The sequence below is a fragment of the Stegastes partitus genome, unplaced genomic scaffold (genome assembly GCF_000690725.1).
Source record: "Stegastes partitus isolate 25-593 unplaced genomic scaffold, Stegastes_partitus-1.0.2 Scaffold1029, whole genome shotgun sequence".
In the NCBI taxonomy this organism is placed as follows: Eukaryota; Metazoa; Chordata; class Actinopteri; family Pomacentridae; genus Stegastes; species Stegastes partitus.
This window is the reverse complement of record NW_007578760.1, coordinates 116,016-129,794: the sequence shown is the minus strand read 5'-3', so window position 1 is coordinate 129,794 and position 13,779 is coordinate 116,016. Positions and strand designations below refer to the sequence as shown.

General features: G+C 39.4%; 1 protein-coding gene across 1 annotated transcript in view; it reads left to right on the top strand.

Moving 5' to 3' along the window:
• Nucleotides 1–12,777, top strand: part of hnrnpll (heterogeneous nuclear ribonucleoprotein L like) — a 66,486-nt gene extending 53,709 nt beyond the window's left edge. Inside the window, exons 12-14 of the mRNA XM_008295186.1 lie at nt 3,074–3,131; nt 3,259–3,357; nt 10,150–12,777. Of these exons, the coding sequence (XP_008293408.1) occupies nt 3,074–3,131; nt 3,259–3,357; nt 10,150–10,205 (213 nt within the window). The 3' untranslated portion in view covers nt 10,206–12,777. The remainder of the gene's footprint in view (nt 1–3,073; nt 3,132–3,258; nt 3,358–10,149) is intronic.
• Nucleotides 12,778–13,779: the final 1,002 nt, after the last annotated feature.

The window sequence follows — 13,779 nt, the reverse complement described above, 5'->3', positions numbered from 1 at the left end:
GTCTTGAGTTGTATCCTTCCATTGAAGCAACGTTCAGATTATACTTGATGTGATCGACTCAGTTGAGGCTTGTGAAACTAAATCAGCCATTGTTTACTTGTTATAAATATGGCTGTTTCAGCAGAACACTGCTTGCTAAGTCGGATTGTGATATGGGGAAACATGGCATCAGAACCAAGTGGAAGTGTGAGCGGTGATATTGTAATTCTGAGAAACAAGTGGCTTTCTCAGTGTAAACTCATTGCTGAAGGTCTCCTAAGGAGCAGTGTATGGTACTATAAAACAACTGAGTTACTTGTACTTAAAGCATGATCAGGCAGACCAAAAGTGGGCACACCATCAGAAAATCTAATACATCAAGCTTTGTTTACTGAGATTAAAAAAACAACTTAATCACAGAAAGAATTTACTTAAGAATGCTCAACTCAGAACGGGTACTGAGGGCTGTTCTACAAAGCAAGTTTGACATAGTCAGACTTTGTGTAAGTCGGCTCAACAAAACTAAAACGTCAGTCAGTCAGAGATAACAGATACCACGAAGGATGTTTTCAACTTTCTTTAACTCAAGTTTTCGGTTGCAGACTCTTTCACATAAAAGGAGGCGTTTAATGTGTCATTTGATTCTTCTGTACCAAAATGAAACGATCGTGTGCAGCTGCTTCAGTCAACACGGTGTTTTAATGGAAAACAATAGGAAATATATAAACTTGTAACAGTAAAAAGCGCCGCTACTGCAAATGATGCTAGACAGGAATGCTGGTAGAAAACTGTTTAACATGCATAATATATTTTACTGATCAATGCATCTGCTTATTTCCAACTGACAGTTGCACGTTAAACCTGTTAAACCTTGAAATATTTAAACACAGTATTGTATTTTAGTGCATTCAGGTCTGACACTGTCCCATAATGCAGGAAATCACTTTAATTTTTGCTCGATTCAAAGTGAAAGGAATGTTATTAAATATATTCTTTAATAAATACATAGAACTATCAGTTTTCTAATCTGTGTTCTATCAGCTGCAGTACCAGCAGAGTAAACGGACCAAATATAAAACCATGATTTCTACATCACCAGTGACTTGCATGCGATGTGTACATTGTGCGATACTGTAACTGCATGGCTTCATTTAGTGAAATCAGCAACTCACTCAGTTTTGCGTATGTAACATTCTCAGCTGAGAATATTCATCACTCATAAAGAATTGAAACAATCTGGCGAACAGGAGGTGCTCCGTCCAGCAGATTTAAATCCAAAACATAACTCGCTCCCGTCCAGGTTAGCTCCACAGCATCAGTTACCTATTAGGTTCAAAGAGAACCGTCTTCGTGACACTGACAACTATGGCTTTAAGCACAACATACCTCGCTAACCCACAAATCTCGCTTTGTCGTATGACCCTCTGATCTCAGAAGACCTAAGGAGGGCAAACAATGCCGGATTTTTGAAAACAGAACTGCATTTTGCAGCGAATGATGGGAGAACCCAAGTCAGACACTAAAGAGAATGAGGGGATCAGAGACTTGGTCCAGAAAGTGTTTGTTTACCATTAGTAAAACCCACAGTGAATACAACATACTAAAACAGAAACCAAACAAACCATGGATGTGACCTGGGGAGGGATAATGGAGAAAGCTAACTAAATACAAAGCTAGGCTAATTCTAAAACTTCAAAATACAAACCCAAGGAAATGGGCAAGGAAGACTAAACATGAGTTACTAATCACAAACACACAAAGCAATAGCTTTATTGGAGAAAACACTAATTATGGATGAAACTAGGAGATAGGACAAAAAAACTAACCAAGACCAGGTATAACTAGCCACGGAGAGCTACTAGGAACAATGTTAAAGGCAATTACCAGGATTGACTGAGCTGAAATGAAACTGACAAACCACAAGACAGACTTAGCTGGGAAAAGGACAAACAGGAATCTTCTGGGACAGAGGTCAATGTGAATAGAGAGAGAACTCCAGTGGGAAGCAAATGAAGTAAAGAAGGCAGGTGATTCAGGGGACTTGGTCTGAATGAGGAAAGTAACAGAAACAGCAACAAACAACCCAAGGTTATAAGTGGAGGACAAGGCACGGAACCAGTCAGGGCACGTGTCAAAGCCAACAATCTGGCAGAAAGCGAGGTCTGAACCAAGGATTTATAGTGAGGAGTGTTTGATTAGAGGCAGGTGAGCAGCTCTGTGGAGAGAGACTGCAGCAAGGTATTGTTTATTGATGAATCCTAGATGGAGAATAGTTTCAGCAACAGAGGTGTGTATGTAAGGCGACCAACAGGAAAGAGAATGCTTCCCCAGTGTATCAAACCAAAAGTGAAACATGCAGCTGGAAATATGTAAGTCTGTGGCCATTTGCTTCTCTGGAGTTGGACAGCTGTAGGAAATGGAGTAAGAAAAGAAGAAAGCAGTCCTTTCCTCAGAGGTGCATTCCACCTCCTGGATGGTGTCCTTGTGGAGAAGGATTCCTACTGGAGCCGGATAATTAGCACAAATACACCTAGAAAGCAGAAATGCATATATATTGTGAAGTTTGGTTACATTTTCGTCAAACTAAGAACCTTCTTGTTGTGATACAGGATGTTTCATCGTACACTGAAAAGGCTAGAAATGTATTTATGCTGTCAGCACAATTAGACTGTACATACATGATATACAGTACTTACCTAATGTTGTCTAGAGAGCCAGTATTACTGGTAGGTGTTGGCACATTCAGGCAAAAATACAGAGTTTGTTGTTCAACAGATTTTCATACATTATCAGACACAATTGAAAACACTTTAGGAAATATTTGTTCTTGCAGGTTTATCATCAGAACAAATGAGCCTATAGGTTACATACTAAAATCAGCTAGAGAAATTATTTACTGGTATCAGAAATAAAATGTGACAGGAAAGAGCAGCAACGAAATGCTTTTGATGTCTGTTTGCTTGTTAAGGACAGATGGAGACTTGTCCAATCTGAAACCAACATCCAAATGAGATCATATGCTGACTAGTTTTGCACCCAAGTCTTGCCTAAAGCAGAACAACTAATACATCAATGACTATTTGTGTTCTCACAGCTTTGTACGGAGCATGATGTGCCTGGCTTTGTCAAATTCAAGATGTTTGATGCCAAACGTAAGTAGAACTTATTTGGTCCTTACTGTTTTTATTAAAACGTTGAATTCTTTTACTTCTGTCTGAAATAATTATCACTTTGATCATCATCTGTCTTTTAATATCATATTCTCTATTTTTCTCTCAGCGTCTTCTAAGACTATCTCTGGCTTGTTGGAGTTTGACAGTAAGACAGAGGCTGTGGAGGTTCTTACTGTTCTCAACCATTACCAGATTAGGATACCCAGTAAGTGACAAGACCAACAAAAAAGCGAACCCAAATGCACGACTCTAAAAACTCAAACGTTCTCAAACTGATTTATTTACAAAAGTATCAACAGAAATATCATTCAACAATAAAAAACCAAAACATCACTCTAACGAGGAGAATAAAGAACCAAAAAATCACTCGATGAGGAAATACAAACTAAAAATCACTCAATGAGGAAAAACTTAAAAATCTTTCTAACCAAAGTACCAACTCAAACACTTGACTAGGAAAGAGGCTGAATGCAAAGTAGCAAACAAAATACAAAACCTGAAGGTAGTTTCCACAAGGGACATGAACAGGGAAATCCTGGACATGAAGAGGGCTAGAACATGAAGCTTGACTCAATGACAAGATGAACTGGCACAGGACAAAGGGAGACTCAGACTATATATACACACACAAGGTAATGAGGAACAGGTGGAGACAATCAGGGCTGGGTAGACAATCAAACACAGGAAACACCGGGGAGAGGGCAAGCTTCCTGAAACACGAGGGCAAAGAGGTTTCAAAATAAAGGCCACGAGACAACACAAATACAAGACAAAAAACTAAATAAAACCTAACACCTGGTACGAGACATGACAGTAAGTCTATCTGAAAGACATGACTTGCCCTATAGACATCCATATTACTTAGTATCCACTCTGTCAGGCTCATGCTATTCACTTAAATTATGGTCAACAGCATTTTGAGCTGGAAAAATAATTTTCACAAATTTCAGAATTTGAAGTTTGTGCAGAAGAAAGATTTCTGTGTCAAGAAATAAGAAGTTAAATTAGGGTCTGTAAATAAAATCTGTGAACAAATTATGTCAGTGATGAGACCACGCAAAAACAGAAATAAAGAGGTGCTTTGGTAAACATCTGTGTACAGATACAGTCGCAAACAAAAGTTTACATGTTATGGCACTCTTGACTTTCAAATGACTCCTGTTACTCTTCATGTTCTACAATGAAATCATTAAAACGTACGTACGTATGTACATACATTTGTGACAAAAAAAAACAATAACACATTTTGTTTTGTTTTTAATGGATTTATTTTAGATCTTATAGAACTATGACAAAGTCTGCTGGGTCAAAAATATACGTTCAGTATCTTAAGTTATCTGTTTTGGTGACGTAGAAAGCTGCATTAATCAAATTCTCTTAGTGGCATGGCCTTTTAACTTCTCGTGTGTTATCATGATTGACTACAGTGGCTGACATCTCTGAGCCAGTTTAAATAGGCCCATTTGATACACTCAACAAACAAAGATACACCACAACTCAGGAATTTCACTTTGAGTCATTTCAAAGCAGTTACAAATCCCCAAATCATCTGAGCAAACAATTGTAAGTATAATATGCATGGCACAATTGTGTCACTGCCACAAGCCAAGAGGCTGCCATGCGAGAAGGAAGCAGCACCTTAAGGCTCAACTGAAGCTTCCTGCTGATCACACGGACAAAAAAAAAAGTTCTTTTTAGGAAAGTTCTGTAGTGAGATGAAGCAAAAAAAATTGAGCTATTGAGCCACAATGACCAGAAATATGTTTGGAAGAGAGAAGGTGAGGCCTTTCACCCCATGAACACACCGTCAAACATAGTGGTGGTAGTTTTATGCTGTTAGGCTGTTCAGCTGCCAGTGAAGCTGGAGCTTTAGACAAAGTTAATGGAACAATGAAGAAATAGGATTACCTCCACATTCTCTAGCTCCCTCATTAGTGTCTGACTCATAGACTGTATAAAAGATGGACGTAGCTACCGTGACGTCACCCGTTGGTTTCTGCACTGAGAAAATGAAGCCAGGGTTTTGCTACTTCCTGGTTGACATCTTGGATTTTTGGAGCCAGTGACAAAAAATCATCTGAGGGGGCGGAGCCATAGGAGCAGTGATTGGTCAGATGGATTGAGGGCAGGCCCTCTCTGCCCGCCCACATTTACCGCCTTCTGCTCACTTCATCTGCATCGTTGCTGGCGACTGTCAACCAAGCCAGCCACGCCCCTTGCCCCGCAAAATGTTGACGATTTTTTAAAAATTCAGTATTGATTTATTTTCAGATTGGCCACCTGATCTCTGGACTTGACCATGAAAACTAATAAGAAAAAAATCCTGAGCTGTAGGAATGTGGTATTTCGTGATCTGTGATCACTTCTTTTCCATTTCAAGTCTATGGGAGCCAGGGCTTTTTGGAGCCAGGACTAGCGGACGTAGTGATATTGCAGGTTTTTGACACTTCCGGGTTGGCTTCATTTTTCAGGGCCGGTTGCTACGTCCATCTTTTATATAGTCTATGGTCTGACTGGGGTTCTCCTTCAACATTTTTCCATCATTCACTGTAAACAGCAGTTGTTTTAAAAAATTTGGCATTGTTTGTCCTCCTTAGATCTTCTTACATCAGAGGGTTGTACTACAAAGCAGGACTAGTGGGTTAACAGGTATGTTGAGCTTAAAGCCAGAGTTTTCAGTGTCACGAAGGTGGTTCTCTTTTAACCTACTAGCTCTCCATGGTAACTGATGCTGTGGAGCTAACCTGGATGGGAGCAGGTTATGTTCAGAGTTTGAGATTTTAATCGGCTGGAAAGACCGTCTCCCTTTAAACAAATCATTTCCTGATGATTCTTTATGAGTGATACAGATTCTCAGCTGAGGGAATGTGTTTTATCTGCCAACATGCTGAGTTGTGTGTGACTAATACCACTGAATAAAGCCGTGTAGTTACAGTCTTACACACTATATATATCGTGTTGCCATGGGAACCAGACATGTATTTAGTTGGTGATGCAGAAATCACATAAATATGTTTTTTTGTTTGGCTCTGATTTGCTGTCAAGTCTGTTTTCTCTGCTGGTACTGCAGCTGATAGAACACAGAAAATGGATTATTCTTCTGGTATTTATTACAGAGAATATTCAATCAATAACATTAATTTCACTTTGATTTGGCCAAAAATTAAAGTGATATCCTGCATTATGGGACAGTGTCAGACCTAAATGTACTTCAGTACAGGATCAGGTTTAAATCTATTAAATGTAACTTTAACATGCAGCTGAAATATCGGCTGCATCAGCAAAATATTTTATATTAACACGTTTAATAGTTTTCTGGGTTAAACAGGTTAAACGCCTCCTTTTATGGAAACAGAGTCTGAAGCAGAATGTCTGAGTAAACAAAGAAAGTTGAACCACCTTCATGATATCTATTATCTCTGACTGAGGCTTTAGTTTTTGTTGAGCTGACTTACACAAAGAAAGCCTGTCTTTGTTAGACTTGCTTCGTAGTACAGTCCTCAGGAAAACCTTAAAATCAGCAATTGGGTGTTCCGTTAGTTGGTGATTCTAAATTGTCCGTAGGTGTGAATGTGAGTGTGCTTGGTTGTCTGTCTCTAAGTGTAGCCCTGCAATAGACTGGCGACCTGTCCAGGGTGTCCCCTGCCTTCGCCCTGAGTCGGCTGGGATAGGCTCCAGCCTCCCCGCGACCCTAGTGAGGATTAAGCGGTGTATAGATAATGGATGGATGGATGAGGATAAAGCTGCACACCCTTTCCACAAGTGATCCATTTAAGTACCTAGGAGTGCACATCTCTGAGCATCAGTCTTGGACCAAACAAATCAAAAGTCCGGGGAAGAAGGCGAGGCAGGTTCTTTATCACCTTAGACATTCAAAGTCTCCTTGAAGGTCCTGAGGAAATTTTACTGTAGTGCTGGACAGGGCCCTGACTGGACGCATCACCCAGTGCTACGGGAAAGCACTGCCTGCAACCACAGGGCACAGCACTTCCCACCCTACAGGACGTCTGGACAAGGAGGAGCGTGGTCAGGGCAAATAGGATTATGGAGGGTTCCTACCACCACAGCAACACACTGCTAAAGTGGCTTCAGTCTGGCCAGCGCCTGCACAACATTAGGGCAAGTACAGAGAGACTTGGGAAAAGCTTCTTCTCCCATGCTGTCAGGACTGTGAACTCTGAGCGCAGGTCAAATTCCAAATCATAGCACCTCATCTGTCAGCTACAGCACACTGGATCAGTGCATGTAGGTGTATGCGCACACCCACTGCACTTTAGCATGTGTCATTGTTATTGCACAGCCTTGTGGAACTGTCATTTTGCATTGCATTTTTGGAACACACAAAAACTCTTCAATCTCTTGAATCGAAACAGCAGTGTCCAGTGTGGCCTGTTGAAAATTCATGTGCTCCACTGCATACTATTGGGTACAGCATAAACCATTATACAGGGCAACAATTGTTCCCCAATACATAGGCCTTTTGATTTGTTTTGCCTTTAATTTAAAAAAATCCTTGGTAGTATTAGGTTTGCTAATAACCTAACATGCTATGTGAAAGTTAAATTGTGTCAAGATGAAGCAGTCTTCCTGAACTTTAATAATTTGGCCAACTATGTTACCTTAGAAAATACCAGATAATTAGCAAATAACTGCATGCTCCTTAGATACACGGAACATGTTCACAATCACTTTGTACAGGATCATCAAATTTAACAAACTCACTCAGGTCGCAAAAGAGCCTAACGCAGCATTTATATTCTAGAAGGTGTATTGCCTGCCACTGCAAGAAAAAAAACAATTGATTACTTCAAGTCTGCTTAATATTTTTGTGCCCTTGCGCTGGCGACAGCTTTAGCTGGAGACCAAATGTTTTTGGGTTGTATGTCTATTTGTCCCATTCTCATGAATACCGTGTCTCAGGAATGCCTTCAGCCAACATCTACTTGGACTAAATGATGGCCTAGTTAGACTTTAGTGGTGATATGTCAAGGTTTACAGCATAATGTTTTGTAAAATCATATTTGTACCAATATTCAACATCATAACTTGGGAACTAAAGGGGAGATAGTGACCACATTTCACATTTGATTGAATACTGAATTTGTAATACCAACCTAGGTGCCACCTTGAAGCTGCTTGGATTATATAGATATGTGCTGCAGAGTTGAAGATGTGTGTGAGACATCCATGTTTTAGTATTTGTAGGTTTTTTGACACAACCTCCATATTTGAAGTTTTGTCTACTTTCGTGACAACTTTACCAGCTTTGCTGGCCAACCATGTGCACTAGTTTTTGGTTCTCTTGTTGAAGACCATTCATAGTCTTCACTACATACATTATACAAGTCAGACATGGATGTAAACTGCAACTTTTCTTGCATTTGGTTGGCACAGGCATAAACCGTGAGGTGGTCATTGTAGTTAATCTGAGGTTTGAGAGAAAGATCATACTTTGCTCTGGTTTCTTTTTCCCATAAATCCTACCCTTCCCTTTCAATGTCATACTTGATTTTTCAAGTTTCACTCTTCCAGGGGATACCTTAAGTTCTTAACGTGCCACAGCAGAGTTTCAATGTCTTGGTCAGCAAAATGTCTCATTTTCCAAGCACTGGCTTGGTAGTGAACATAGTCAAGTACAGAGCTTTTCCTTGTGTAATGTAACAGCCATTTTCTAATGTGTTTGTTTCTTTTCGTTGCAATACGTGCTTATACAGGAGGTGGCACTGGCAGCTTGTGGTGGAAGTGTATTTTACTGCCAGGTTACTCAGGCCAGGTGTGCATGATCGAGGCAAAAACTTTTCTGACTGCAATGTAGACCACAATGTAGACGCAAAGTAGAGACAATGCAGAGGTAACTGTAAATGGGGGCGGTGCATTTAATAGACTACCGAATTGCCATATATTACTTATTTGTGGAAACAATAAAGAATCCAACTGGAATTACCTGGACATCGTTTTGTGTGAGACAAACCTGGTGTCCGCATTAAAAATTGCAACATCATGTACCGACAGTAAGTGACAGTGGAAAGCCCCTACCCTTGGTATAGTAACTGCATTGTCGCTCTCTCTGTCAAGGGGGAGAGAGTCACACCCTGCCAGACCTCCAATGAGATTTAACATATTCTCATATTTTCAAATGTTTTTGCTAAATTAACAAATGAAACAGACAGAAATAGGAATTCTGTCGCCATCCCCAGAGGTAGCATGTAACATCTGATTTCAAATTACCAGTTACATGCACCTCCTTTTGGAAGTGACGTTGGATTTCAGAGGGCAATAAAACAGTGAATAGCCACATAAAATTTCAACTTGTGTCACCTGGTCTGCACTTATATAGCACTTTTCTACCATAGTGGCACTCAAATGAACAATGTTTTCTCATTCAACCCATTCACACACACATTCATACACCAATGGCAACAGAGCTGCCATGCAAGGTGTCGGGCATTGGGAGCAACTTGGGGTTCAGTGTCTTGCCCGAGGACACTAACCTTGCGATTAGAGTACAACCGTTCTACCACCTGAGCCACAGCCTCCCAAGCCCACCATTCACATGTCGTGTGATGTCAGCATCTCTGCATTGAATCTAAATGCACAATATGCTCACAAAGTACTGAATCCTGTTCTACATACTCTGTTTTGGTGGGTGGCGCTTTGCACCTAAGATATGGCCAATGCTAGAGATAGTGCTGAACATGCTTGTAGCTGAACGAACCACCCTGGTGAGTTTTTCACACTGTGAAAAGTGATGTAATTAAAATTAAACCTTGATTTTTGAACATTCCATTATAAGCTCACAATCTAGCCCCATATAGAATTGATCATGTTTACAACTGGAAGTAAATATGCAAAAAATAAAAATCTAAGTAAATATGTATGTACAGAGAAAGAAGCAAGCCAATGGGGGTAAAGGAGGTTCTTCATTTCTTGCAACTAAATATCTGTAACCTGACTCTTATATAAAGTATTTTTTATGTGTGTGTTTGTGTGATTTCAGATGGGTCCAATCCGTACACCCTGAAATTGTGTTTTTCCACCTCATCTCACCTATAAAGAGCTGCAGAGGACAGAACAGGCTGCTGAGTCTGTTGATGGCTGACCTCTGACCTATGAGAGGAAGCAGGAGCAGGATCATGAGACACAGACACGTGAAACAGTGCCGGGGAGATTAATACAAAAAAATAAAAAATGAAAGAAGAAATGAGAGAGAGATGGACGTTAAAGGAGATAAAACAAGATGATAAGAAAAGTGTTAAAGAGAGAGAAAACACTGTCTCTGTCTCCAAACTGAACATCAATGGACACTTGTCATCCGAACAGCCAATCACAACTCAAAAGCTGACAGACTAGCAACCTATTTGAAACATTATTATAATGTGATTATGGGACACATGGAGGAACTGCTTGTCCCAGATGTCTTCACTGCATGGTAGACCGGTCTTTGCCCGGCAAGTAGACGGAGGACGACCCACTCTGAGAAATCTGCTGTGAAACCTGAATCTGCTTCAGTGACCTCAGACATCTCTAAAGGCATTATCTGTGCACATGGAATATGGTAACTTAAATAACACGGTCCTGTTTCAAATAGTAAATAAATATGCTATGTTTTTGTTTTTTTAAACTGTTGCCAAACAAATATAGCAAAAGTGGATACAATCTAACAGAGGGTCTCTTTTAAGGGTCATTAGTGCGGAAGGATGTTTCTTGCCATGGCAGTAGCTAAGCCTTAAGACTGAGATATCTCTCCACTGTCTGGTGAACATGAGATATCTCAGCTCAACTTTTAGTTTTGCTGTGGACATTGGTCCCTTAGGGTAAAACTCTTAATGGTTGTGGTGACCTTCTGATGTGACGTTTCCCTACTGGCAGCCTAAGGTCAGAATTTGCACTGAACACTTTGGTTTAAGACATGATATCTGGAAAACTAATGGCAGGATTTCCATTGGACTTTAGTGAATATTCATGTTTCCCAGAGGAGGAATTCAAATGTTTATTTAAAAAAATTCAAAATAAAAAAACTTCCTGGTATTTGAGTTAGCGCCACCTTCAGCTTTCCCAATCCTGTTAGCTTACAGGTTGGGGCTTTCCATAGAAGTGGAGAAGAAGAACATATGTGTTCTGTTTTCATTTGCCAAGTTGCACAAGGAAAATTTGTGAGCCTTTATCTAACATTAGCAACACATTATGAGCTTTTGATAATGTAGTCAAGCCGAAGGCTCATGTTATCATGTAGAGAGGTGTACATAACATACATTCTGAAACATCGACTTGCAGGTGACCCTTTACGGTTCACTTTTTTTTCTTCAGAATCTTTTTCCAGTTAGAAAGGGTATGGCTGCTCCAGTTCCAGTCCTTGGCATTGTGTAAAGTAGTTTTACAGTGTTTGAGCAAGGTCAAAGGTGAACACAAGTACTTGAGCTACAGGCAAGCGGCTTAGGGGTTAAGGGAGCTAAACGCAGAGACTCTTGAATATGAGCTTCAGTGACCTTTTTGGTAGCAGTGCCCTCAGAACAAATGTTACATTTTCTGCTCCACATTACACAAATCTCTATGAATGGGAACGTTATTATTGTTGTTTTTTGTATTGTTGTTGGTTTTCTCTTTCTTTCTTTCTTTCTTTCTTTCTTTCTTTCTTTCTTTCTTTGGTCTTTAAGATTGTAGGTTTTATAAACATACAGCACCATGGAGCCACTGGCAGGGTTTTGGACTTTGAAGCTTTTTTGAATTATTTAAAATTATGTCACTTTAATATTTTCAATTCTAATTATTCTCATAGCCTAACAATGATTTCACTTGAACTATTGTATACATCCCAAAAGCCTCAACAGGATAGAGCAGTGTATCAAAAATAGATGGATGTAAATTTTGTTGTCGTGTTATAATGGGTTAAAGGTACTTTTTCACATGCACTCAGTATTGCATTTGAAAAATTTATAGTGTTTGCGTATAGTTTTACCCATAAGGTTGTGCATTATGTCCATAAATATGGTTAATGCATTAGTTAAATTCAGAATTCAGTAAAATAATCCTCACACTCTCACAGTATGCTCCCAGACACAGTGGCGACATGTGGCTTTGGCTTCATGGCATTCCAATTACTCCCTTTGTAGACACATAATGCACCACATGAAAAACAGAATTGTAACAGTGTAAAAAAACACGAGTATGCTCACAACATTGATAACACAGACAAATGGTGTTTTAAGAGCTTTAGCTGCTTTCTGTCTGTGACTTTTTTTTCTGTTTGTGGTCCCATATTTGCTGTATGAATAGATATTCATCACTTGGTGGCTCCACAGATCTTCCATAAATGAATAAGTATCGTATTGTCACAGAGTTGCTGTTTCGTTCTTTTTTACCAGTCATTACTGTTTAGATACTTTTGGTGGACATGCATGAAATTGAAAACCAGAGCTTAGAGCTGTGCAAAGTCTCCATGGCAAGCCAGGAGTCAGATTTGATCTTACTATGTGTTGAGCCGAAAATCACATGAGGCAAACAATAGACCTGAGACCAAGATTCTACATGTATGTAAACACAGCCATAGCTTGCCAGGTGATTTCAACTAGAGATATGGGGCCTAATATGGCAACATGTCAATATTAAAGTCTGATCTAAAAAAAAATCTGCTGTTTCTAAATAGTTTATTGGCGTAACAAGTTTTCCTTCAAATTAGGCTGTTGCAGCAACGGATCATTTAGTCAGTGTAAACCAATGGAATATGTGTAATGACTATTCGTTGGATATGATGAATAGTAAGCTTGCAAGTTAGCTATTCTTACAAGAGATCACTCAGCAGCTTACCTGCTGCTTACACATATACAGTGTTTATTATTACGCCAGTTGTGCTACCAAACACAAGACACGGCTAAAGCTAAGTCCAATTTGGACGTTGTTTTAACGTTGGTGAATCTAGCTGAAATATCTGTTGCAGATATACACTGCTTTTTAAAATGAAATGCAAAACTACTGTAAGATTAGTATGTTAAAGTAGAACTCTGAAATAGCTCTCCAGTTTGGGTAGTAATTTTACTGACAGTCTAATCTTAGTTCCAATCTCAGTTTGTATCAATTCCACTCTCGTTAGAGCAGGGACAGACTACAATTATGACAAAAGATAGAAATATGCAACTATTTGCATTGTGCATGCAAGACTACTTCAGTTGTGTAATATTTAATGACCTTTTGCTTTGTCATATAGAACACAATATTCACTTTCATTGTGGTATTCTTGTTCTTTTTTTTTTTTTTAATCTATTGCTATACACTACCTACACTTTTTTTTCTTTTCTTTTAGAATTTTGCATAACATAGAAGTGAATAAACAGAGAACCAAAAATCTAGAAGATGCCCAGGCTTCACATGAAGCCACAGTACGGCTGAGGAGACACACTGAGCTTTTTTTTTCCGGCTGTTTCTTTGGTGAAGTACAGTAACAAACATCATATTGTTTCTGTTCCATTCAGATCTTACTGCTCCAAAACTCTCCTTTAGTACGCCAGGATTCATTGCAATTGTGAATTAATGCATGCCTATTGTAAATAGTATGTAAATAAGGATAAGTTGGGAAGGGTTCCAGCAGATGAAGCCTACTCAGTCTAAGTTATTGCTCATTTAGATGTTGTGC